The sequence below is a fragment of the Buteo buteo genome, chromosome 9 (genome assembly GCF_964188355.1).
Source record: "Buteo buteo chromosome 9, bButBut1.hap1.1, whole genome shotgun sequence".
Classification (NCBI taxonomy): domain Eukaryota; kingdom Metazoa; phylum Chordata; class Aves; order Accipitriformes; family Accipitridae; genus Buteo; species Buteo buteo.
Window position 1 is genome coordinate 2,747,184 of NC_134179.1, and position 26,464 is coordinate 2,773,647.

Here is a 26,464-nt window from a genome sequence, read left to right on the forward strand (position 1 = left end):
CCTCTTAAAGTCTTCAGTCTCTATGCACCCTTCCTGGGGCTCCTGCATCTCGGCTGCCAGCACCCAAGACGAGAACTGGGCACTGCTAGCAAACCAGAGTGCTCTGCCACTTCATTACTTCTCTCCTGACTCCTCTTCAAGCCAAGGGGTAGTGGGTGGAGGTTTTAGACATCCCTAATACTAGCTTGCTCTAGCTGGGAGGGAGACGCAGCTCCGTGTTGGTACCTACCAGTCCCCGGGAGTTGGTGAGCACAAAAGCTGGTCAAGGAGTGATCCGAAGCCATTATTGCGCTGCTTTAAAGCAGTGAGCCCTTGCAAAGCTTTGGGGTAGGGTGGTCATTGTAATGCCGGATTCTTCCCTCTTCCAGAGGGAATCGCACTCACTCCTTTCTCTGTACAACAGAAATACTCCAGACCATGTTATCAAACCACGGAGGTTTCTGGCCTTTCTCTGACAAGGGAAAAGCGACACTGGAGTCGTAGCTGAGCCATCCGTTATGTTCTCGGCTCTTCTCCCAACTGCTTCTTCAATATCCCTGTTGCCAAACCAGAGCCCTCAAGACCTCAATCCAAACACAACTCCTCTTGAGTTACAAGCACAGTAAACACATGTCCAAAGCGATGCCAAGAGTGAACGTGGTGGTTTTGTCTCTGCTCGCCCCCCTTGTGCATCGGATGATGTTACACAAGGCTTGCAGTCGTCCCCATCTAGCTGGGTTGACATCGCAAGCCCACAGCGGTGGGAGGAAGGAGCCCTTCATCGTGGGTTTGCCAAGAGGTTGCTCGGAGCAGAAGCAGAAGGTAATCGGATTCCAGTTTTTTATATATATATTTTTATTTATATATATATATACACGCACACACACACGTGTGTGTGTGTGTATTTGGGGCGTAAAGGAAATATGCTGGCAGAAGCAAGGATGAATTTGATGCCTGAGCCAAAAAGGCTTTTAAGAAATCTCCCTACCCCAATAATTCAGGGCAGATGATAGTGTAGAGCTTATCTCAAGTGATGGCTGAGAAGGACCGCAGGTCTGTGTGCTCCAGCGTGTGTGCCTCAAGGAAAGGCTGTGAGGCTGAGCCAGCCTCTTGGAGACCGCCGTGGATATGCGTCACCTGGGACTGAGCTGGATTCCTCGAAGCCCCTCGTGTGCTTAGTGCCAGCCTGTCATCGGGGCTTTTGGGGGGGGGGGGGGGGAAGGGGGCTGTGTCGCACCTTGCTGTGGTGGGCAATGCTGCAGTCAGTAAAAAAAAAAAAACAAAACACCAAAAAACTGTCTGAACACACTTCTCTCTTGGTTTTGCTTGCACAGGATTCACGCTTCTGTTTGGAAAAGAATCTCTTGCACTCTTCTTGCTCAGCCCAGGTATCCTCTTGGCTGAGGCAGGATCCCAAAGCTGCGTGTGTGGGCGTAATGGGGAGTGAGTAAACGTTGCAACTTGTGCTCAGCGGGTGACACGAAACACCCCACTGCGATTTCCTCTGTGCAGGGGTGTCGGGGAGCCAACTGTCATGCTTCAATGCTTCCAGGTGAGCTGGTTTACTCCTTTTGTGCCCAGTCCAGGCAGGACTGTTCTGTAACTGATCTGATGAAATGCCCCACGGCGTGGTGGGGAGCAGGCACAGCTGCAGAAAATTCAGGGGTGAGCATGATCCTGGGACCTTCGCCAGTAAGACAATGTGGGGAGAAGATGGGATAGACCTCCTGTGTGGTTGGCTGAGGGAAAACCTTGTATCCCCAGGAGGAGAGCTGGATGAGGCTGGCTGTGCTATTTCGCTAGCGATGCTGTGGTGAGTGGGGTGCACAGGTCCTGGAGTCCTATATGGAAGAACTGGTGTTCCCAAATCTGCCACGAGATGGGGTGGCTGGCGTGGCTGGCGTGGCAGCCTGCAAGTCCCCTTCACTCCAGGCTGAGGATGAGAATTTTGGCTGAATTGAGGAGGCCAGGGCAGGGGTGTGGGACTTTGCAGCATCCAGGATTTAGGACTGTAGTGCCGTGGATGGCCGTGCCTCAGTCAGGCACCCTGTTAGCCCAGGCATCTCCCGGATATCATCTATAAACCCTCAAGCTTAGGGAAATCTTTTGTGGGGCATGTGTCCGGGGAGGCCAACGGCAAACAGGGACCCTGTGGAATCAAACCATTTGTGCTTTCATTCGTTTAGATCGCTCAGCGCTGCAGACGGCTGCTTATCTTCTTCGTGTGAGAGAGAGAGACGCCCTGCACGACCCCTGGCTCTGGACAACGTGTGGCTGGTGAGTCCCGGTCAGTGTCCAGCACTACCTCCCTGTTGTCTGCAGGAATTTAGGGATGAACTCACCTCTGTGGCAAACTACTAGTCCACACAGCGTGCCCGATATCTTGCTGTTCACATGCAGTCTGCGGTGTGCCTTAGCCAGAGGTGTTTTCCTTCAGCTCTGGAAGTGCCCAACCTGTGGGTCGGAGAGCAGATTCGGTGGCCCCCAGGCTGCAGCCAGCCAGCTCCTAGCACTGAAGTGCTATGAGGTAGAAGTGCCCTTTACCAGGCCATCCTGCAAATGGACTGTACCAAAACAAGCGTTTCTCTCCCCAAAGCAGGGCTGAGAACTCTGCCAGAGCAGAGAGCTGCGGCTCCGGGGTCGCCCCGGCAGCTGCTGTGGGTCCGTCCACCCACGTACCAGTGTCGGGGATCGGGGGCAGCGAGCGACCACAGCCAACACTTCTTCTTATGTTGCTGCAGCCTTGTGTAAGCACAGGTATAAAAATGTTCCTTAACTCTGTTTCTCTGTAGAGAGATCGGCGGCATAGACTACCCTCCTGTGAGCCCTCGCAGCCCAGCTTCTGGTGTGCCCTCGCAGCCCAGCTTCTGGTGTGCCCTGGGTACTGTGCCAGCTCGCCAGCCATTGCTACCTCAAATGTCAGGGGTGAGATTGCAAAGCAATTAAAAACCTCCTGTCTCTAGCAGAAAGAAGCTGGCAGGAACAGAGCAGCTGTGTGCTGCACAAAACCAGCCGCACCACCTGTCCAGGCTGGACTTTGTTTGGATGCTGGGAATGATTTGGATTTTTTCCCCTCCTGCTTTTTCTTCCCCTAGGGCCTGTTTCCCTGCCCTTGGAGGGAATCGGCGCACATGAGTGCACGGAAAGCAGAGCAGTGTGGTGGCCAGCACCAGCTCCAGCTCCAGCTCCTCCTCTCCTGCCAATGTAGCGGGTGAGTCTGCTGGGCGGTGGGGATGACTCCTGCAGGTTTCCCGGTGGGAAGCTGCCTCAAGAACTGCTTAGTGTGATGCTCAGCTTCAGTCCTGGATCTCCCTGGACTCTGGAAGCACCATAGCCTTGCTGTTTTCTTAAGGGTGCCCACAACAGCACGGTGGAGCTGCTGAGGGTTGAAGTGTTTTACCTGGAGAAGCTCGGCTCCCTGCTTAGCACTGGGGATCTGTGCTGCTGGTTTCCTAGGTCAGGAACACTCGCACAGACACTCATGAAGAACCACGCAGCCAGAGTATTAGAAAATATCCCAGTTTATTAGAGCATCTCCACTTCATATAGAGTTTTACAAAATATTTACAGGTAAGGAGGGGGCTAACTAAAACTCAATTGGAGTGTGCTCTTTTAGGGCAAGGAACAGGCTACACACCAAAAAGAAATCAAATCAGCACATTCACAAGTCACATTGTTCCATTTTCCTTTACAAAATTAAGATAGGTCTAAGTGTCTGGTACAGCTAACCCACATCGTTGTTACAGGGGACAAGCTCCAGGAACGCAATCATTGCAGCCCTTCTGTTCGTCACAGCGAGGAAGGGGAAAGCACGGAGTGCAGCCTAACTCCAAGCAGCTGGAGCTCAGACGAAGATGTGTTGGCTAAACTGCAGCGTAGTGTTTGTTAAGGCACATGGTGGTGATGCCAATGGGCCCAGGTCTCTCAGGTGGGTGGATGACAGTTGGTGCCAGCAGCCCTGGGTGCTGCTTCCCTCGGGGCAGGGGGAGCGACAACATGTTTCAGCCAAACTTCTCTCTTTCAGTGGCGCAGCTCTGGGCTCGGCACGAGCAGAGGACGGAAGGAGGAGACCACGGCATGGGATAACACCAGGGGAGGGATCCCAAAGGGGCTCCCCCCCAAACCAAGGTAAGAACTTCTTCCCCCCCCCCCCCCATGACTGAAGACCAGAGAAAGGGGTGCGGATGGCAGTTTGAAAACAAACGAAGGAGATAGAATATATTCTGAAAGCTTGTTTTTGAACCTGTCCCAATAAAGTTTGCCTCTAAACACACAGTGTTTGTCGTTTTTTCTTTTTTTTTTTTTAATTTTTTTTTTTTTTTTTAATTTGTTTTTTATATGCATCTTGAATGGGAGCTGTGCTAGCTTACCCCAAAAGGAAATTTCTTACTCCTAACATTGATGTCTGAGGTGGGAATACAAAGGGCTGACTGGAACCATCAGCTCTGGCTGTTCGGTACACACACACAGAGTCCCAGGTGCTTGCAGCGAGGTAGAGGGAGGGTTGAAGTTCACAGTAGAAGCTGTGCCCTGCCTGGAGGAAATGACAATACCCAGTGTCTCCAGCCGGCGATGTACAAGAGCTGTCCATCTCCACGCAGGGATGAGCGTGTCCCTAAAGGCCTGTCTGCTCTTTGATCCAGTCTCGCAGGCTCGTGAGCCGGCTGTAGACTCCAGGCTTGTTTCTCTGTGCGCAGCCGTCACCCCAGCTCACTACACCGGCCAGGAACATCCGATTGCTGGGCTCCACGCTGACCAGGGGACCCCCGGAGTCTCCCTGCACAGATACAAACAGCAGCATAAGCACCAACCCAGTACCTTGTCCTAATGCAAAGTATTAAAGTAAATCACAAAAACTGAGCAAGAAACAACCAGTAACTCCAAAGAACAGTTTGTGAGACTAAGTCAGCTGTCTGTACAAGTTCCCGGCCATTCCCTGAATCCAGAAAAAAACCTGTACATATATCTGTAAATATAAATATTTCAAGTATGGCAAAAAGAGTCACAATGCCAGAATAAAGAGCTAAACAAGGGGCCTGTCTTGCTAACTAAGGCTCTCAGTAATAAACAAGAGTGTGGTCACATTGTTCTCCCACCTGGTGAGACATTTTTGAGACTAAGTCATGCATTGACACAATTTGCTGCTCATGCCCACTCCAATTTGTCCATTGTCTGAATCAGGGATGATCCACATAACTTTGTTGTATATTACATGTGGTAATGTGAGTGGAAGTGCCAGAATAAAGAGAGCTGAGCAAACAGCCCATCTTCCTAATGAACTAAGGCTCCTCCTCACAGCAACAAACCCGAGTGCTGCCGCACCGCTGGCCTACCTGGCAGGCGTCCACGCCGCCCGTCAGGATCCCCACGCACATCATGCGCGGCGTCAGCTGGTCGGTCAGCAGCTCGTTGCACACACTCTGGTTGATGAGCCGGATTTCTGCTTTCTGTAAGATGGAGGCTCCGCTGCCTGTGACGAGGGAAGGAAGAGCAGCGTAAGTGAAAACGTGCGGCGTTTTTGAGCAGCGTTTCCCTCCCCTGCGTGCTTTGTTCGGGCTCTGAACGACCGACTGATTGCCCGTTGCAACAACCCGCTTTTTTTTTCCTAATACCCCTTTTCCAGCAGGACCAAGACATTAACTTTGTGCGCTCCCAAGAGAATCTCATTTGATTCCAGTCTCGAGGCAAGCTAATACATTTAAATTGCATCCAGGCAGCCCCCCTTTTCCCTAAAGCCACGCGCAAAAAATCCGTCCACGCAGCCCCAAATTGGCGAGGTGACGCCAGCGCTCACCGCCTTCCACGGTCGCTCCCCACCCAGTGACCCACAGGTCCTTGCCCACGGGGAAGCTGTGGGTGGCGTCGGGCAGGCAGATGGGCTGGACGACGGAGGAGAAGGTGACGGGGCTCTGCAGCTCCACCACGGCGATGTCGTAGTCGTAGGTGTAGTCATTGAAGAAGGGGTGGGAGATGATGCGCTTGATTTTCCGTGTTTGCACGTTGGCTCCGTTGCGGTTGCCTTGGTTGGTCAGGCCCAGGTAGGCTGTCCACAGGCTGGGGTCTGAGTACCTGCACGGGTCACGAAATGCAGGGCAGAGTGAGGCCCCATCTCACGGATGCCGTATCTCGCTATCATCTTAAACAGTTTCCTTGAGAAATGCCCGTAAAAATGTTTTTTTTCCGATTCAGACAAATGCCTGAAGATGGAAGTGCGACCATCAGGGGGTCCTGCCTATGGCAGGCGGTCCCCGATCCGGCTCCCACCTACCTGATGCCCTGGAGCTGCAGGAAGCAATGCGCGGCCGACACCAGCCAGGTCTCCGAGACCAGCGAGGCCCCGCAGATGTGGCCCTGGCCCTTGACGTGGAGGCTGACCTGCCACGGCCATTCTCCCACATCTGAGTTCTGCCCGCCGACGATCCGCGACTTCCTCACGTAGGAGCGGATCCCGCAGTCTGGGGGTGGGGAAGAAGGGACACTTGGTTACTCCTTTTCCCATTCAACGCCTCCCCTTTGTTCCTCTGGGATATCTACTACAGCACGAGTGCCCCGTCACCCACGGCAGGGATGGCTGATGCCATCAGCACGGGAGCACAAATGCTAAATTTGCTAAAATATTTACTGGCCAAGTCAACAAACGTGCAGGCAAATCCCTATATTATCTGTGTAAGCCCTCCTGAACGACACAGACGCTCCGCAAACTGCTGAAGAACACGGCTTGGCTATTTTCAGATCAAGAAAAACCCAGGGGCGCTCTCTGCCACACTTAAGCGTTTCTGTAAGGGGCCCAGCCAAGAAACCCGTGTCCCCCCTTCCCCGGGGTACTCACTGCAGTTCTCCTCGTCAGAATTGTCTTCGCAGTCCCGCTCCCCGTCACACTCCGGGTTCTGTTTGCTGATGCAGCGCCCGCTGCGGCACTTGTACGTGTATTCCTTGCAGGGGACTGCTGTGTGGACCGCTGCGGGCAGGATGAAGGGAGGGGGGTTAGCCCCGGTTCTGGGGGAGGTCACATCGTTTAGGAGCCCTTCACCTCTTCTGCCCATCCCGAAGGACATTGCCACCCCGTGAAAACATGCACGCCAGGATGCCCGGCCACGAAGAAATCCGTTAAGAGGCTGCGTTTGAGGGGAGGTCCCCTCCGCAGCCCACCCTCACCGTTGCTGCAGCTGCCCTCATCGCTCCCGTCCCCGCAGTCGTCCTTGCCGTCACACTTGCGTGTGTCAGGGATGCACTTCCCGTTGTTGCACTTGAAGCTGTCAGCTGCACAGCCTGGGGAAAGAGCAGCTCCTGAGAGACGGCAGGGCACAAATCCTAACAGTACCCCCAACACACGGCCGTGTCCATCTCCCTTCGCCCCGAGACATGTAAAGCCTCTGCAGCTACAACATACAAATGCCTGTTTCCTGCATCCCCAATGTCTTCTTCTCTAAACTGCACACCACTGCCGATTTATGCAGCCCCTTCTTCCCCAAAAGCCGGCGTTCCCTACACCTCTGCTCATCCTCGTTTCTCTCCTCCAAGCTCTCGCTCAGGGCTCCTGTGCGGGCTTGAGGAAGCTGCACCAGGCAAGGCCTCGCCGTGCCCTGCGGCAGGCTGGTAATTTAGGGTTTCTTGCTTGCTCATTTCCAGCCTGGTACTTGCCTTCCTCCGCACCGTAAGCCTCCATCACCCTCCTCACCTTGCTCAAGCCCTCAGCCCTTTCTGCCCGCGGGGTGAGTTACTTACTGCACTGCAGCTCGTCGCTGTTGTCGCCGCAGTCGTTCACGTTGTCGCAGACCCAGAACTTGGGCTTGCACCAGCCGTTCTGGCACCTGAACTGCTGGTCGGTACAGGCTGAAAAGGGAGAGCGAGAAATCAGGGGAGAGATCTGCAAAGGCATCTGCGGAGTCACCAGCGACCCATCCACCATCTCATCTACCGCGGCATCACGGGAAAACCTGGGCGGCTCTCGCAGCAGGTGTGCAAGCACATGGGAACAAGCGCACCAGAAAACGCCGCGACAGCTTCGGGCCACGCACGCTCACATAAACACATAACGCGCTTAGGCTATAGCACAGTATTTCTGCTGTTCTGGAGAACAAAACTATTCGGAGAGCTGTAATGTCTTAGGCAGTTAAGGCTGAAGCCGACGTTACAGCAGCAGGACAGCCAGAGGCAACAACTCAAGCAAAGCGATTGCTACAACCAGTGGGAAAGGACCTGAGGTACCCGGATCACGGTGCTGGCAACCAGGCCAGCAGCGCGCTCTTCCTCAGGAAACAGCCCCTTACCCCCCAAACCAGGGGATCCCGTCCCCTCTAATTAACTGCAGACCCTGGACAATAATGTTATCTATAGGATAGCTCTGCTAATCCAAGAGGAAAACTTCTTGCACAAAGAAACAGCTCCCGTGTATCACACGGGTTTTCCAGATGTGCTCTGCAATACCTGCCCAGTTCGGTTACAAAATGCCTCCCTTTATACCACCCAGCTCAGCCAAACCCACAACAGCCAGGAGGATTACACAGAAAAACACATTCCCAGCTGGGAGGGACTGGAAAGGGAGGGAGATCCCACTGGAAGACACCTCGGTTAGCAGGAACCCACGGCTCCTACGCTGGGAGAGGATCCCAAATCCATCCCCGCACCAAGTGCCTCTCACTCCAGCCCGGAGGAGTGAGGCAGCACTGGTGCTAGCGAGCGAGGTGAGCTGCTCTGCAAAGCCTCAGCGCTAAGGCAATGTTACCCAGAACAAGCCCAGAGCAAATACCTGCAGCCACCCCGGGGCGGCGTGGCCCTTCCCGTGACAAGCTAAAAGAAGCAAAGGACAGACTCACTGCAGGATCTCTCATCGCTGCCGTCTACGCAGTCCAGCCACCCATCGCAGCGCATGCTTCTGTCAATGCAGCGGCCAGTGTTGCAGGTAAACTTGCCAGGGCAGGCTGAGAGGGGAGAAAGGGATAAAACAACACGTGAGCCTTGCAGCCATCCTCGCTACGTCCCTTCCCCAAAGCACACAACGTTCCCTGTGCCTGCTTACAGCATCCAGCATTAAAAACACCTTTTCCTCAGAACAGAGCAGGAATACAAGGAGGTTTGCAGGAAAGAAAGATGCGCTCCAATCCCCCTGGAAAAGTACGCTTCCCAATTTACAGGGCAGCGTAAGCGCAGAGGAGGGACAGCCTCCAGACCTCAGGCAAATCAGTTCCCCCCCCAGCCTCAGGGCTTCAACTCACGATCGCTGGAGTCGTAGGACAGGTACTCAGCCGAGAAGCCAGTGTCCGTGTAGGACTGGTCTGAGTGGAACCGGACCTCTATTTTGTTATTAGTACTGGCCACCACAAACTGGGGACGCTCCCCACAGTACCTGCAGTGAGAGAAAGCAAAGGTGAATGAAGTGTTGTAGATCAGCAGTGAGCAAACCTTCTTCCATCCCTGAACTCCCCGTCAGCACGAAGGGTCACTTCGTACACCCAGAGAGCTAAAGGGGCAGGAGAACAGAGAGCAGGTCTGATTCCAGCATGAGCTGCTGGACCTCAAGGTCCACACGCAGGAGCCGAACACTGCGGCCGCCAGCAGAAGGTTTGGACCAGTTGCAAACACCAAGTTGTGACCTTAGAAACGACCGGGAGCGAGTTCATCCAAATCCCTGCCTGACGGAGCGATGTCTCCGATCTCAGATTCACCGTGTCTCTGGATCTGTGGAGCCTCTAAAGCCGCAGGATCCCATCCCACCACAGGTCGGTAGGAATCACTTACACAAGCACCACTGCAGGAACTAGCCAGGGCCACAGATGCAGGTTCTGACTTTGAAACCCTCTCCCCTTGAGGAAGGGTCAGCTCCCTTGCCCAAGATGTTGCGAAAGAACACTGCTCGCTTCCCCTATGCAGTACCAAGTTGTCTTTTTGGCCCAGCTTACGTTAGGTTGTGTAATAGCAAACAGTAAATGTAACAGTAAATGCATCACAGAACACAACGCAATTACCCTCACAATGGAGATTTGCTCATTCAAGCAAAACCGCGCCAGATGTTTCTGCCTTTCTGCACGCGAGGCATGTGACGCGATGTTCCACAGCATTTGGGGGGGATTCAGCTGCAGCATGCAACACACCCAGGGTCTAATCCCCAGAACCAAGCGTGCGGCTCCCCTCTCACCACAGGCCATCGAGCTACGACAGCGGGTCAAACCCAAGCACCCTCCTGCCTCGTCGTATCCCAAAAAGCACCAGCACACTTGTTCCCACAGCAATTTTAAGGGAAGCACAAGGTGCCACATAACTAAACGCAGCCCCTCTGCTCGGAGGGCCAAAGCCACGGGTCAGAGAGCGCCTGACACCTACTTCGTGGTGTTGATCTGCACGTAGTCCTTGGTGCAGGAGCTGACGGGGATCCCGGGCTCCAGCACAAAGAACATGTTGAAACGCACCTTCACGTTCTTTTTAGAGGGAACCTGCAAAAGGAAGCAGAGTCAGCGGCATGTTGTTTTCTGGAGCACAGAAAACAGGAATAACTTTTGTGGGAAAGGGGTTTGAGGGGAGGAGAGAAGGTAACTGAAAAGGGAAGAAGCCCAGCAAAAAAAGAAACACCTTCCTGAAAAGCCACTATGGTTCACACTGTCAGTTAGACAGTTGCTTGGCTTGCTGACCCCAGAATCCCAGATCAAACAAGCACACACAGACCGGGGGTTGAAGCCAGCCCTCTATCAACACTGCCTGTTTTCCCAGGGCAGAACGTTTCCCCCACCAGCAGTTTTGCAAGCAAGCGACTGGCCTGTCCCAAAGCCCAGGTACTCTAGTGCTTCTTGTGTAAAGCTAGTTATTGGGGGCTACAGTAGGCGTCATACGGGGTTGAGGCCTCTCGCAACCTCTTCTGCCTTTGGTACCAGCTCCTGAAGCCTCCCTCCAGTCATGTCAGACTCTAAGTCTCCAGGCAGCATCTGCTGCGAGCTCAGTTGCGTGGTGTCCTGCATAACCAAGCTCATTTGACAGACTCATTAAGGCAAAGAGAGGACCCCGTCTTACCTCTATGTTCCAGACACAGTCCGTGGCTGGGGGGTAGTGTGCCGGGTAATAGGGAGTCGTGAAGGTGCCACTCTCTCCTTTCAGAGTCCCACCGCAGACTAGAAGATAAGCGGGAAGGTGAAAACAGGTTAGAGATTCAAAGAGACGTGGTTGTCCCAACCCTTAGCTGGCTATCACCCAAGGCAGGAAGGGAGGCAGATGCAACAGCCTCTAACAAGGTTAAGTCGATCTCTGGAGGGAGCAGCTCTGCTCCAAGGCTTGGAGAGAACCCAGGAGATCAATTAGGTGCTTCCTGCATACATCAATCTGCATGTCTAATCCAACATAATTCTTATTTTGCCCTCCTCGGGGGACATCATTACAGCAGCCAAGAGCACCGTGGGCAAGGCAAGCTCCAAGAGCCAAGATGTGACCTGCTTCCAGGTCTCCCGGCCCTGGCAACATCCCTGGCAAACTGACCACAGCCACAGCTGCGCCTCCCTCTTCAGTTGCCCACGGCAGGGAGAGGTGGGGGGGAACTGGGCCAAGACCTCTGCTCACCTTTCATCTTCGGAAGCTGGAAGAACTCAGCCTTAAAGCCGGGGAATCTCCCCTCCTTGTTGGTAACCAACGTGACGAGCATAACGTTCTGGGAGGAGAGGAAGGTCAGGTTGTAGGACGGGGCGTAATTCCCACAGAGCCTAGGAAGTAAAGGACAAAATCTGTTCGACATAGCTGCGCAGAGAGCCTCAAGCAGCACAGGTCACCTCTGAGCAGGGACAGGAGCTCGGTTACCAGCAGGACTTCTCAGTGTCACCCTGCCACCTCGGTGCCATACAGACACTTAACGGGGACACTCACCTGACCAAAGCATGGGGCTCCACGGGGCTCAGAGAGTTATACACCTTGATGTAGTCACTGTCATCCGTGCACTGCTCCAGCTCCAGCGTCTTGAAGGTCAGGCTGATGATGGAGTTGGCGTCCGCCCTCAGCGCCCAGTAGCAGAGCGCGTTGTTGGGGTACGGGCTGTTGGGGAAGCCCGGCGTGGTGAAAGTGGTGATCTCCCCTTCCTTGGCGTGGAGGGCAAACACGCAGCTCTCTGCCCAGGAGAGCAGGGAAGAGTTAACAAGGCAAACGAGGACATTCTGCCCTGCCTTTCCCCGAGATGCAGAGCGCGGCACTGCAGGTCATCCCCGGGCAGATGCCTCTTGCAGGGAGCACCCTTGCTTATCAACATCCACCTGCAAAGCGAGGTACCGGGGAAGGACAGCCAGGGACACCCGCTACTGCTAAATAACGGCAAGGCCTGTGCCACGATCTGGCTGACCCCAAACCAGCTCCAAGCAGCATACAGAGGTCCGCCTTGCACGCAGAGCACCTCTCTTCAGGCCCTTCCCCATCCCGCGAGGGAAATCACGACCCCAAAGAGGCCATTACGAGACTGAAGAACAACTGTACTTACTGTCCCGAGCGGAGTAAGCTATGCTGGGGTCAACGGCTGCAGGAAAAAACAGAGGTGTTGTCATCCTTCAGGCTGTGGAAAGTCCCTGGGTGCAAAGCTGAAGACGTCCCTGGGACCCGCATTGATTTGGCCTCGCTGGTGGGGTCTCGCCCTGCAAGCTGGGCAGGGGGGAGGCTGCTCCTGCCTGGGCTCTGGGGAGCCAAGTGATCAAGCTCTTCCTCTGCAGGAGGGAGGATTCCTCCCCGTCCCTCTGCAGATGGGCTCAGAGGAGAACACGGAGCGTTTGAGCGAAAGGGAGTGGGTCCATGCAGCTTCCCCCCACCCGCACGGCCCATCAAAGCAGCGCTGTGAAAGCCGGGTCCTTACACTCACCCTTAGAGCGGTCCCCACTGCCAAAGGCACCCAAGGGAGGGCTGCGACCGGCAGCTTAACCCTCCAGTGAAATGTGTCCCCCCCCATCCCACGCAGAGGCCCAGGGATGGCGGAGCCAGCACTCACGGAAAGCGACGACCGACTCCACCTTCAGCATGGGGTTTCGCAGGCGGGGGTTCCACCTCTGGACCAGGCTCTGCTTGTCCGCCATCGCCCTGTCCAGACTCTCCTCCCGGTACTTGGGGACATGGAACTCTGACCAGTAGTAGGCAATGACGCTGCCTTCGCTGCAGGGGAAGGGCGGTTACGGGGTGAGGGCAAGGACAGACGCAGGAGGGCTCAAGTAGCAGTAGAAGAAGGGGCCAGGCTACTTGATGAGCTATTTTTGGAGGACGGCCACAGGGAAGGGAGAGTCTTAATGACAAGTTAAGCAAACTGTGCCCAGCAAAGACCCCTGCCAGCCCAGGGAGTCCCTTTCAAAGCTGCCAGGCACCAGCCACTGCCGTACGTAGGGCTCTACTGCACCATACCTCGATTTTCCCAAGACATCTCCCTCAGCACACAGTGATGAGGACTGGCAGAAAACAATACGCATTTTCAGGTTGCTTTCCACTGCCCACCCTTTCCTGTGTCACTCAGGGTGACTACTGAGGTGCCTCCATCCCCAGCAGCCTGGGAACGAGGGTGTACAGCTGCATGACATCCCAGCATCACCCTCCTCCGCTCCCAGACAGGGCTCAGACAGCACCTAACCCTCACCTGAACGCAGTTATCACTGTCTCTTTGTGGTAAGGGCCAATATCTGCATGATTCCTGTAGATCTCCTCCACCTGAAAGGTTTAAAGAAGGGTGTTCAGCACACCTAGAAGTGAGGAGGGGGGGAAAGGCTAAAGACAGACAGAGCCTCAAGCCTGCTACGGAAAATCAGGGCACATACCCAGCATCCCTGGCTGCAGGAATCTGCAGGGGCCAAAGAGAGGAAGAGGGAGAGTTGAGAGTCCCAGAATTGCCCAGACCCGCACACCACAGCCTGCTCTCACTCAGCTCACCCCGCTCTTCCCCGGGGGAAGCACAACGAAGACCCGAGTCTGAGGGGAAAGGCAAGACCAGCCACGGCTTCAGCACGGAGGGCAGACACCCTCCTGCCTCAGCTCCCAGGCCTGACTGGGGACCTGCCGACCCTGGGATTTGCCCAGGCAGCCTCCTACGGCACATGCTGAGTTGCAGAGGCAGGGAGATGCCATGGCACTGGGCTGGAGCCGTGATGCCAAGACCCAGCTTAAAGGCAGGCTCCTCACACCCAGCCCAGTGCATCGTGGTGAGCAGGGAGAGCTGAGAGGAGCAAGAAAGCTCCAAGCAGTCTTACATGCAGGATCCCCATGGCCACAGGGCAAGAGGAAAAAGTCCTGCTTGCAGGAGGAGGAATGCAAGAAACCTCTTACCGTGCTCCTCACTTTCTTGGCCAGCATGATGAAGTCCGGCGAGCTGGAGTTCTCGTAAGCGTCAAGGAAGTCCCAGTTCAGAACCCGCAAGTGGCCATTGAAAACCTTGCGGACGGGCACGTTCCTGTCTGGAAGGCAACAGTTCAGAGTCAGACAGGGCAGTCAGGGCTGGGACCGCGGCACAGCAGGTCCCCAGTGACAGCAATCGGGGCAGGGGATTGGAAATGGTGTCCCCCCACTCCTGGAGCCTTCCCAGAGCTAGAGAGGGCACATGTGAGCAATGCGGATAACGAAGCTTTTCCACGCGCACATGCCCCCAGGGTATCACCCTACGTGCCACCGCCCGCCAGACGTCATACTCACATTTGAAGTGCCAAACCAGGAGGCCGGTGACAAGGGAGATGAGCAGGAAAACAATGACCACTACGGTGATGACCACCCGCCGCTTTGGGCCGCGCTTCTCCATCTTCTTGGAGTTCATGGCAGGGAGGAACTCCACGCCTTCCTCCAGGTTGTTCATGTCCTAGGAGAGGAGAGAAGGCAGGAGGGTCGAAAGGCTGATCCCAAAGCCTGGTTTGGAGAGGTCCAACCACAAAGCAGTCTAGAGCAGAGCTACCTGTCCGCGGCAGCTCCTCAACACCGAGAGCACGAGGCATGCCTCGGTGTCGGCGGCTCCACAGCCACCCCACGGCAGGACAAACCCTGAAGGATTTTGCTTTGCTTTTCGGCACACACCTAACTCCTTATTGGGCCTAATACAAGGTTATCAGCTCAAGCAAACTCAGGGGCGAGTCCACACACACCCCCCATGACCACGGTAGGTCACTAGCCCACAACCTCCAAGATCTCTGCCTGCCAGCAGATGAAACCGCAGACAAAAATTCACCCCTACAACGCGCTCGCTACGTGGCAGGTGTGTCACCTGCAGCTCATGGGGCACAGCACGCTATAAATAGCATTCCTGTAAAAGAAGAAACCGAGCTACTTCCTCCCCTTACTTTTGCAGGACTCTCTGTACGTCTCCCGGGCCAACACAGCGCTCCCGTATTTCTGCTTAGGATCTCCCATTCAGCGCAAATACAGATTAAAAGAAATAAACCAAAAAAACTAAGATGAAGACACAAGACATCCCCCGCAGCCCACGACCAGCCAGACTCTCAGGACAAGACGAGTTGGCTAATGAAGAGCAGGTCCTAACGGCAGCCGCCCGGGAACGAGGAACGACACCGACAGCGCACAGCTCTCACTGCTATCACCGCCCCACGCTGGGCCAGGTGATGAAGAGGAAGGTCTCTGTCGCAGCGCAAAACCCTCGGTGCCGCGCGGTTTCACTCTCTCGCGCCTTTGGCTTACCTGCCCTCCATCCTTGCCCTGCTCGTGTACCTGCACCTCCAGCCTTGGGGGGAAATCAGAACGGCTGCAGACCCAGATGTTTTCAGAAAGACGCCACGCAGCCCAGAGCATCCTCGGTACAGGCAGACATTGGGGACCCGGATCTGCACCCACTACCTTAGCATTTCTCCTCCCCAGAGCTGGCTAACGCACGCTGGGAGGGCAGACTGCATCTTCTGCTTTCTTCTTGTGCTTCCCTCAGGTAGGAAGGGCTCTCTGCCTGCTGCAAAATGCCCAAACCATGAGGATGCCTCACCTTTCTGGTCACCACCTTCCCATTTTCCCCTCTCCCGAGCCTTACCAGGCATCCGGCAGTCTCCTGGGCTCCGGATGACAGCAAGGATGCCAGAACGCAAAGTGCCGACTAGCACAAATTCCCTGCATTCAAACGCATTCCTGCGCTCTGGAAGGGGAAAAGTCATCCCCGCAAACATGATGCTGGGTCAGATGCTGCCTGTCCTCTCTCAGCCCAGGGCTGACACAAACAGACACTAACGGCTCGGGTTAATTTGATGCAAACGTCACAAGCCCCTAAAAGTCAGGAAAAACAACCAGCCAAGGGGATCGTGTCGACAGAGGGACCTCTGAGCCCTCTGCACTCTCCTGCAGACCCAGGCGACGAGCGATCCTCACTGCGCTTCCCTGTGGTGCAATGGCTTCACCGCCTTATCTTTCCGAAGCCCCACTCCGCAGGAAAGCCCAGCTCTCACTTGCACCATTCCTCCACTCCTTTTGCCCTTTTCTTCACCCCATCTCTGCCCTTTCCTCCCACCCTCCACACCTCACCAAAGCCTCTCCTCCCTGTGGTATTCGCCTGAGGCCCTTTACAAAAGAAAGAGACGTGACAGGCACCTTAGCCTACCTTTTTTGTAAAGGACTCTATGTTTAAACCTCTGCAAACACCTACTAGAAGGCCACCGAGACCAGAGCAACCTACCAGTTTTCACACCATCTGCTCTCAGAATAATCCGAGTTTATCGTTTGACAGATCTCCACTACAGGATGGGCAAGGAAGCCTTCGTTCATTTCTGAGATTTACTACCCAAGGCTGGGCAGAAAGAAACCAACATGAAGCACACCATCTCTGAGGTGCCAGGCTGTTTCTATCACCAACATCCAGCCACTGCCAGAAGAAACAAAAAACCTAGCAGGACCACAGAGGACAATCCCAGGGGGGATGCTCTGATTCTTGTTTCGCTTCTGTGATCATATGGGAAAAATTTGAAAACGTAACCCAAAGAAACTTCAAAACAGAAGACACGCAAAAATAAAGCTTAAATACATACAGACATCCTAAATCAAGAAACTCTTCAATCAAAGTCAAGATTGCCTGGAGTTTGACACACCATCTTCGAAACAGCCATCTGGCTCCCATCAGTTTCCAAATCGTGCAAGAAATCCCCCCAAACCAGGTAAAGAGAAGAAAACAGCCGCAAATCTTGCAAGCATCTCCCTTCCCCCACCATGGGGCTGCTTGCAGCGCCAAGCTTTCCCAGGACTCCCAATACATTGCTGCTGTTAGCAGGAAGAAAAGTATTTAATTCTCTTCTAACATCTGCAGGAGCCTGCGGCAAGAAAACAACCTCAGGGGTTTAAATTATATATCTGTTCGCACAGCAGCAGCCTTCCCAGATTTCTTGGGGTCAGCGAGGAAGAACCGCCTGCCCACAGCTCGCAGGGGGAAGATAGCATCTCTGTGTGTTCTGAGTAACAATTTTGGGGCACAAGCTGTTAAATCTTGGCCTTAATAACACGCTCCCCTGGCAGGCTGAATTCAACCAGACCGTATTTCTTCCCTGAAAGAGGGATCACGCACTTCTTGTACGAGAGGCGTAATGTTACAGGGTGGTAGCAGCTGCAAAACGGCACAATGAAATCGGGTCCCCTCTGGCTACTGGGAGAGTAATGAAAAACCTATTTTCAAATAGTATACCCTTAGGCTGAGGGTACCTTTGGCCCTCTGCAAAACTCCCCAAAATCCAGTTTCATCAAACTGCCAGAAAAAAGCAAGGCTCCGCTGCAAGCAGGATATACTGCTGTACAAGGCCAGACTGCACAACGTTGTGGCTCATGCATTTTAACATCCTCTTCCAGCTAAAGGTTGTGTCTTTGCAGAGGAAAAACTCGTAGATGGGAGCAACTCGTCAGTGTTATTAAATCAGAAGGAAAACACAGCTTCCCTCTGCCTCCAACACATACAAACACACACGCCGCTCCTGCGGCTGCAGCGTGACCAAAGGGTTAGGCAAGAAAACTCGCCATCTGATATTTCTTTAGACAATTTCTCTGCTCTTCTTGGAAAAAAGGATGGAAGATCTTAAACCTGCGAGAGTTTACAGCACACCTTTGTCAGTTTGTTCTTGCTCCAAAGCTGAGAGAGCAGTGACACCCACAGCACCAACAGTAATTAAAGGAGTGTGGGGACTCCTAGGAGGTTATTTTTATTATTACTCATGTACAAGGCACATAAGCAGCCACTGACACTGTTACTTGCCAGAAGTTACCCAGTCATTAGAGGCAGATATGAGACTGGATCCAAAGGGATTTGCCTCCCCGCCCTCTGTTTTATATTCCAGATCTCACCCTCCCTCATCCCCATACCTTATGTACACCATTATATTCCCCAGCCAACTCTGACACCTGTGCGAAGGGGCTTGGAAGAGCTGTCGCATGTCGCAGCCTGGTAAGCAAAAGCGATTCCTGCCAACTCTCTTCTCAACACAAGGCAAAGGATCTGAAGCATCCCCCAAGCACTACAGGAATGCTGAATCAGGTCGTGCCAGGAAGGTTTCAGACAAGGCTCCGTGTCCCGACCTCTGAGTAAGAGGCTGGATCTTTCCTGCCCACACTCAGCTCGAAAAGCACCCATTTGACCTTAGCACCGGACTCGTCTCTGCCCAAACAGCACAGCTCAGCCTCCGCTCCGCTTGTTCCCTGTGCTGCACATCCCCTTCCCTGCTGCCACTCCTGCTCAGCAGGGAAAAATACCTCCTCTGTGGTGCTGGTCACCATCCTCTAAGCTAGGCAGAAACCAGATGGAATCAAAAGCAAGACAGGCTCGAAAGATCATCGTTAAATCAAGCAAAAGACGACTACGGTTTTGATCTCCTTCAGCTAACAGCTGCTGCACGTTTCCCTCGCGTGTGCTGAACAGTCCATCGCGACAGCAGATGTAAACCAGAGAGGACCTGGATGCACGTCCTGCTCTCACCTTGTCCATGATTCCCTGAGAAACCGTCTCTAGCCCAAAGTGACTCAAGGTCTGACTCTCTCGCCCTTCTCGAGGAAACTACTCCAATAAACATTAGTAAGAGAAAACCTTCCTTGATATTCTCTCCGCCTTAGTCACAGGTTCAGTTACTTCCTCTTGCTCCTCCTCATCGTCACCGTAGGGCTGCCCACGGCAGGACCGGAGGTTTCTGGTCGCAGCGTCAGCCCGGCTGGCGTGGCTGCTGCAGCCACACAGTGCCCTGGCAGGAAAGCCACACGCCGATCAAGTGAAAGGGTCAGAAAGACATTGCCCCATTTCTTCCACGCCTCAGTTTCCCCGGGAGTACCGACTCTGTGACGAAACTTGGAAAAGGAGCGCGCACGGACAGATTTACACAGCGCTTGGAGGTCTGCTGCACGCAACTCCTCCGTGCAGAGAGCTCAGAGAGAAGTCCTGTGCGTAAGCAGACCTTGTCACTCCTCCTCCATAACCCAGCCGCACAATGTATTTTTAGACAGGAACCGTACTCTGCCAGACTGGACAAACCAGATGCAGAAGTGACTAACTCTGTCAGCAGGAAATTCAGCAGGCATATGGGGCTTGGGTGAACTGCAACAGTCGACTCTGGACTGGAGATGCCTACCAGAAAGCAGAGAGATCCTCCTGCAAAGGAGGGTCACAGAAAGGCTAGGACGTGCCACAGAGTATGGCTCTCCAGCAAGAAGATTTCTGAGATGCGTACAAAGCGGGGTCCATCTGGGATCAGCATCTCCCACAGAGGCTGATTTCTGGCTCGTCTGGCGGTTCCAGCAAGAGAGTGTGATGTGTCCCAGGCACCAAAAGCCCTTGCCGCTCCCCTCTCCTCCAAAATAGGTGCTCCATCTCTCACTCAGTGTCTGCGTCTGGTTCACTGGACCCTGACCCACAGAAGGACTGGGCTCCTGGCCATTAGTTTCACCTGTCCCTTATTGCAGCTGGTCAATTTGTTTGTCCAGCACAAGGCAACTACAAGATTCAGCTGCTTCCCTTGATGTTTGTCACGTTCCAGACTCAGCTCATCTGCCACAGCGCTGCTCAGGCCTAAAGTTGTCCAGATCACAGAAGGTAAGAGCAAGTGTGCAACCAAGGCAGCCTCACTGCAAAACACCCGCTGTCTGGCACGGCCGAGAAAAGGAACCCGTAAAATGCAAAGTTGAAGGCGGCCTGGGGAGGTCTCAGATGAAGCAGAGTCATCGGATGATGCGGTTAGACTCTTGCCGGGTAATTGCACCCTGCAAATACCAGCCTGTGTATCCAAGAGGCAATTCCCACCTCCCCTTTACCAGCCACACCTGCCTCAGGTGGCGTTCAATAAAAACTAAAACAAATATCACATGAGAAATGAGAGGAACGAAACCCATCGACTCACCAACCAGCTCAGCACAGCGCCAGCAAGCCGGGCTCAGAGCTGGGGACACCCCAGCCATTGAGATCAATGGGGTGAGCTTGTGCAGTGCAGAAAGAGCCAAGAAAGTTCTATTCTCAAAACCTGAGGTTTCCCAGATCATACTGAAAGCTAACACCAGCTTTGTGGCGCTGGCATAAGAGGAAACAGCCTGTTTCCCGTAAGAAAAAAAAAACAAAAGATCTAAAAAGCTGCTGACACACAGTGTGCACAGCGTGCAACTCGCTTTGCCCAAGTAGCTCAAGTACAGCTACACAAGTCTTGAGATCAGTTCCTGCATCGACTCTTGCTGCAAACCCCGACACTCCTCCAGGAAGAGATTTGATAATAATCTTCTCTTCTCATTCTTGAGAAGAAATACATGGAAACAGCACGCCTAAGAGCTAAGTTTCCATAAGGCATATTTGTGCTGTGTTGCCCCAGTATGGGCAGTAAAGCACTGAAGAAACTTTGCCAGTGTATTATTTTTCATCTTCAGTTCCTTATTAAGGGCAATGATACTATAAAATGATGACATCAGAACTAACGAGGGAATATGGAGCAGGAAATAAAGGACAGAGTCCTCCACATTGTCTACCTTCCAGGCACAGAGGGCAAGTGCAATAGTGAAAGATACAAGTCACACACACCTATTTCACATACCAATTTTGAGCTCAATCCTCTACAGCATTCAGTTGTCTTGTGACCATCCTGAGTCACATGAGAAACCAAATTCCTTCAGCTTTATTACAGAAGAAACTAAAGTTAATGTTTGCACAGGACAGCACAGGCTTGGCTTGCTGCCCCGCACCAGGCTTATCAGTGCAGCTGCGTCATGCAAAACAGCAGCTCAAAAAAAGCGACCACGCTTCTAATTGCGTTTCTGTTGTAGCAGAGAGACTTTTACATGTAAGACTTAGCAATTCTTGGGGAGAAGTGGGAAATAAACCTGCCTTACAGGCCTGATACATGTAGCTATGAGCCATGAAATTCCTCCCTACAACACACTTATGTCCCAAGACCAGAAGAGAAACATGCCACAGATGCAAATCGCTTATTTAAAACACTCTTACGTCTTTCCCGGTACAGAAAGTACTGTCTGAACAACAAAAATGCCCTCCAGCAGCCTAACAAAACCAGCTGCACTCCAGACCTCGATGAAACACTCCACGCTCATCGTTACATTTCGCCCACGCTCTTCACCGACTCTTAGAGATTTGAGGTGGATCTGGCCCACGACATTTGCATGTTTGGAGCCAACAGCAGGGAAAATGCCAGTAGCTCCGACTGGGTAAAGCCTTTTGTCTGGCAAACCCATCCCTATTAGTTGCTCCCTCCTCCGCCCCAGCCTATTGCCCGGATATCGCAGTGCGTTATTTGCCAGGCTAGCCCCGGCGGCCTTTGGATGGAAACGGCATATTCTACCCTGGGCAAGGTGACAACCTTTGGTCTGATACCTTCCCCACAGCCAGGCCCTCAAAAACACTCTCGCTGCTCCCTCAATGGTTTTACAAATTGATCTTTTGTTTGCTGAGCAAAGGTCTGGCACGCTCTCGATCGGCCTCAGCCTTTTTCTCATCGCGCCTGCCTTATCCCTGTTTGCCTTTGGCACCAACAGCAGCCAAACTGGCCTGAGCAGCGCTCGCCCACCAGCCACTACCCGAGAGAAAAGCTCTGCACCTTTCCAAGGAAGAAGAGTAGCTTCTCCTCGCCATGCCCAAGAGCTGCCGCAGCTCGTTCGCCGCCGCAGGAGGAGATGCAGTCATTGCAAAACAACTCACGTTTGCTCCGCTGTCATATTTATAGGGAGCCAAGTCCAACGACAGTCGTTCCACAAGGGACAAATTCCTCGGGCTGTTTACTGCCAGGAAGGAAGGTAGCGTCTTCGGGGAAGTCCTCCAAGATCAGATCAGCTCCTCTTGAACTGATGCAGGGGGAAAACTGATCCAGAACCAGGGGAAAGGACCTGGCACACCAGGGACTCACTCGAGCACTCAGCCCTGCCGTAAAGACACCAGAGCACAAACCTACCTTTTGCCAAGAGAACAAGCCGGGCAGGGAAGATCAAGCTGCACACAACGGTGTCACCCCGACCCGACCAGGGAACAAGGAGCTCGAGCTGAATGGTATCAGCGAGAGCATCTCCCTCCGGCTCCTGGCAGTCACGGCGGCCCTGACACACGCAGGACAGCAGGGCTGGAGGCAAGGGACACTTTTTCTTGATGTAGACCAGCTTTCTGATCGGTGCTAAAACTGCTAGCTCCTTTGCCGCTGCCAGGTAACAACCGCTAACGCCAAGCCTCAGAGACCGACACCAGACAGCCTGCAGGCGAGCTGGAAAGCGCTGCTGTCGAGCTTTAACCTAGAAGCCCGGTTTTGAACCAGCTCTGTGGCACAGAACAGGCTGTGGAGGTGCAACCCAAAAACACCAGTCCCTGCCCAACCCTCAGCCGGGAAGACCTACACAAAAAGCCGAGACCACGGCTTAAGCTCGCTCAAGTTTCAAAGCACACTGATAACGCATCGGTTAATTAATGAAGCCGCAAAGCCCTCGGTTAAAGTCAGACCTTCTGACGGCTTGAACAGGTTTAGTTAGACCTGTTGCTAAACAACCTGGACCCACGCGCTGCGAACAGTTCACCTCCGCGTAGTTTACCTTTACTCACATCCCCAGCGCCTAGCTTAAGCCGAAATCAAAACCATCAGAGCGATGGCAGCGCTGACATCGACGTGGTCTACACCGGCGCAGACCGCTGCATCGCGACAGGCAGGGATTTCCACCTTCCCAAAGCTGGTTTTTCTTTTCCTGCTCCGCTGGGCTCGGCGGCGTCCCCCAAACGGGTTCTCCTGACCTTACCCGACGGCGGAGCGGGAGCGGGAGCTCCCCCGCTTCCCGCGGGATCCGGAGCCACCCCCATCGGTCCGGACCGACGAAGAAACCGGAGCGAGCGGAGGACGAGGCGGCTCGGCGAAAAAGCCGACCGTTTTTTGGGAGAGCCCCGCTGCCCCCCGCCCCGCGTGCCGCTCTCACCTGCGGTTGGGCGCTGTACCTCATGCCGGCACTGGCGGCCACGGGGCCCCGCTCCATGGCGAGGGCGGCTGCCGTGCCGGCTCAGGCCGCCATGGCGCGGTCGCTCCTGGCCTCACCACGGTAGGGCATGGCTCGGCACGGTGCCCAGCCCCTCCTCTCCACGCTCCCGGTAGGTGCGGGGAAACTGGAAAAACCCCGCGGGTCCCCCGACGCTCCCGTCTCAGGCTGCAGCTCCCGCCTCTCCCCGCTTCACAAGCGTCCGCGGGGAAATTAAGGAAAACCTCGTGCCCGAAAAGCTGTGCCCAAAAGCCCCGCGCAAGCTCTGCGTGATGCGAAGAGACCCTTCCGCTGCCTGCTCTGCTTTAGTAAATGAAATCAGAAAAATCTGTCTTTTACCAACACGAGCCACCCTGCAGGCAGCAGGAGGGCTCGCTAGCACTCGTGTACACAACAGTTTCTAGGGAAAAGCTTTATATACCCAAGGTCTTACCCCTTCTCGGGTGACAACAACTATCATGCTACGAAGCCCCGGGCCAAAGAGCACGCTCTCCAGCATGCACAGGCTCTTCAGCCCCTGGGACAAGCCTGCTGTTCCCAAAAATACCTGGTACACTGAGGAGCTGCCAAAGCAAAATATTCCCTTTACCCCAGCCTGAAACCTGCTCTCAGCTACGCTACAGCACTTTAGGAATGAGCTAGCTCTTATTTAGGAATGAGACCAGACGCAAAATGATGAGCCACACAGCAGTACAGCAGAAATGGCACGTGTAACCAAATCTGGCTGGCACTGATGAGTGTCGCTCACATACCAGCAACATCTCCCCAGTGACTATATGGTCGAATATTAAACGGTGCCCCCAGAGAAGAAAAGGAGAGATCAGCGGCAAAGCCCTGGGTTCTCAGAATGTTCTAATGCAGGTTTGAAAGCGGGCTTTTAACACTGAAGTCTGCATTCCTGACATAGTCTTACTCCAGCATCTTCCCCTTCTCAGAAAGATGACTCCCCCCCTGCCCAATATTTAGATTTCTCTCATTCAAGAGTAAGTCGAGATTAAAGATAGCTGGACCAACATCACCTTTCTTGGAAAGGTTCTTCCCTCCTCCGTCTTACACGTGACAGTCTGTACCAACATGTGGTATGCCTGTCAATGTATCTGAAGGCTGAACTGGCCATCCCACCACTAATCTGAACTCCTTTCCACCAATTGCATCTAGCCCTGAAACTGATTTCTTTTCACATCTGAACATTTAAGTTTCCCAGAAAACTGGTTCTGGTGTAGCAGGAGTTGCCCACTCATTCACACGCCACAGGGAGATGCTTGGCGGGTTACCTTTGTTTCCCCCCTTGCTCTAAAATGTCTCCTGCAGAGCGCAAGTTTTGCGTCCCTTTTGCAGGTGTCTCTTTTGGGGAGGGGGAAAAAAAAAAAAAAAAAAAGAGACAGTGTCAGGTCTCTCATCCTGCCGTTTTCTCTTTAGGTGAAAAATATAACGTAACTTCTGTGCTTTTACAGAAATACTTCTGGAATTGCTTTCCCTGCTCCCCCACCAGCTACCAGAATCCCACCCACTGGCTGATGTTAGGAGCTGCTCTCAGTTCTCCAGGCGATGCCCAACCCTGCCCAGTGCTCTAGTTTTACAGCCACTCCCTCCCTGGCTGACTGTAGGTGCTCCAGCCTGACTTAATACCCCCGTGAAACAGCATATTTTAGGTACGAAGCAGCTAGTCCGAGCTGAACCACTGCTTTTTGTTTCTGCAAATTTCTCCTCTTCAGCCTATCAACTCATCTCCTCCAGGCAGGTGCCAGGCAAAACACCCGTGCTCTAGGATGTGGCTAATGAGGGCAAGATGCAGACTCACTCTTTGAGGCCTAAGGTGTCTCTTGCAAAGATCCAGGACTCTTGGTTTCACAGAGAGCTGTGAATGCTCAGTGTTTCCTGTCCTTCAAGCCACGCACATTTTACAAACTAATTCATTAGCCCAGCCGGCTCTTTGAACAAGAGGATGCAATCACGCCGGGGGGAAAAAAGAAAGCAATACGTGTGCTAAATATAAAACATTATATAGCTGGGGGGCAGCTGGTTTAGAGCCCTAAATGGTAGGATTCCCGTTTCTTCGCTGCTGAAGCACAGTGATTTATTTCGTGGCTGTGTTGCAGTAATGCTTAAGTCACCACGGTAGGTGCGAGCCCCTTCCTTCTGGGCACCGTACAGTCCCAAAACATCAAAGCGGCAGTTCTGAATAAAGCAGCCTGCCACACGCTTTTGCGGTAAGACACTTCCATGTGTCTCTCTAGGCTGGCTGAAGGATGCTGAGCCCAGTCAAGTCACTACGAAGAAAGATGTAACCAAAGCAGAAAGATCAAGCCACTTACCCACGTGCAAGAGCAGCTGCCAGCAGCAAAGCCTCTGTTTCTTCCCACTTAGGCCACCAGTTCGTTCGCTAAAAGCTGTCACCTCCTCGTCCTCCTCCTAACGTTGTCCCTTCGTATCAGTGGGGCCACAACAGCATTATGAGAGCAGCATGGCGAGGTTTAAGACGCCTTTGGGAGGAAGGAGAGCCCTCGCTTTAGGCACCGCTGAAGTCTTTGTCAGAACTGTATGCAGCAAACGCTGTCTGAACAGGCAGGATCCTTCTGCACCAACTCCCAGGCCTGGGAATGCCATCCACGTGAAAGAAGGGAAAACCGTAGCTGCTTACATAAGGAATGAAGGCAGGCTGCCTGCAGGGGAAAAGTCTTCTGGTGGAGGCAGTTCCCAGCTAATTCTAGCCCCGCAAAGGAGCACCGGCCATCCACACAGCCCCAGCAGCGAAGGGCCGGATTCAAACGGTCAGCGACAAAGGGTTTTCCTCCCTGCAGTGTGTCCCAAGGATCCTGTTCTCTGTGTGACTCCTAAATTCAAATTTCACCCACAGTGCCCTCCCACCCAGATTCCTGCCAGACAACCCCGAAACCACCCCATCTCTGCAGTTAAAACGCTCCAAATCCGGTCCGGCAACTTCGACAGCCACACAAAAGATTGGGAGAGAGATAAAACTCACAGGGTGTCCTGTTACTTTGCATTCCAAAAGAGTAAATAAAAGGCTGATTCAGTGGGAGGAGAGGAAAACGTCATCCAGAAGCCCTGCGGTTTCCAGCTGAACCGGCAGCCCCCGGAGAGCAAAGGTGAACAC

At 53.6% G+C, this 26,464-nt stretch overlaps 1 protein-coding gene across 3 annotated transcripts; it reads right to left on the bottom strand.

The window, feature by feature from the left end:
• Nucleotides 1–3,500: 3,500 nt before the first annotated feature.
• Nucleotides 3,501–26,464, bottom strand: ST14 (ST14 transmembrane serine protease matriptase). 3 transcript variants are annotated; one of them, XM_075034887.1, is made up of 20 exons: nt 26,333–26,464; nt 25,665–25,832; nt 14,599–14,758; nt 14,236–14,363; nt 13,553–13,623; nt 12,920–13,080; nt 12,422–12,457; nt 11,821–12,058; nt 11,521–11,660; nt 10,981–11,078; nt 10,300–10,409; nt 9,195–9,325; nt 8,796–8,900; nt 7,705–7,812; nt 7,135–7,248; nt 6,809–6,937; nt 6,248–6,434; nt 5,774–6,048; nt 5,313–5,449; nt 3,501–4,756 (listed from the first exon to the last, which is right to left on the bottom strand). In XM_075034887.1, exons 3-20 carry the CDS (start codon nt 14,753–14,755, stop codon nt 4,595–4,597), a joined length of 2,487 nt encoding a protein of 828 aa, XP_074890988.1. In that variant the 5' UTR covers nt 14,756–14,758; nt 25,665–25,832; nt 26,333–26,464; the 3' UTR covers nt 3,501–4,594. The 3 variants fall into 3 exon arrangements, with proteins under 3 accessions (XP_074890988.1, XP_074890986.1, XP_074890987.1); XM_075034885.1 differs by lacking the exons at nt 25,665–25,832; nt 26,333–26,464 and adding an exon at nt 23,293–23,755; XM_075034886.1 differs by lacking the exons at nt 25,665–25,832; nt 26,333–26,464 and adding an exon at nt 18,839–19,247.

Bases quoted from the DNA above. Each gene is read 5' to 3' on its own strand.
- ST14 (XM_075034885.1), bottom strand. From the start codon at position 23,349: ATGGAGCGGGGCCCCGTGGCCGCCAGTGCCGGCATGAGGTACAGCGCC. The intron at 13,624-14,235 runs GTAAGAGGTTTC...TAAACCTTTCAG, and splicing joins CCAAGAAAGTGAGGAGCACG to GTGGAGGAGATCTACAGGAA. The intron at 9,326-10,299 runs GTAGGTGTCAGG...CTCTCACTGCAG, and splicing joins GTGCAGATCAACACCACGAA to GTACTGTGGGGAGCGTCCCC.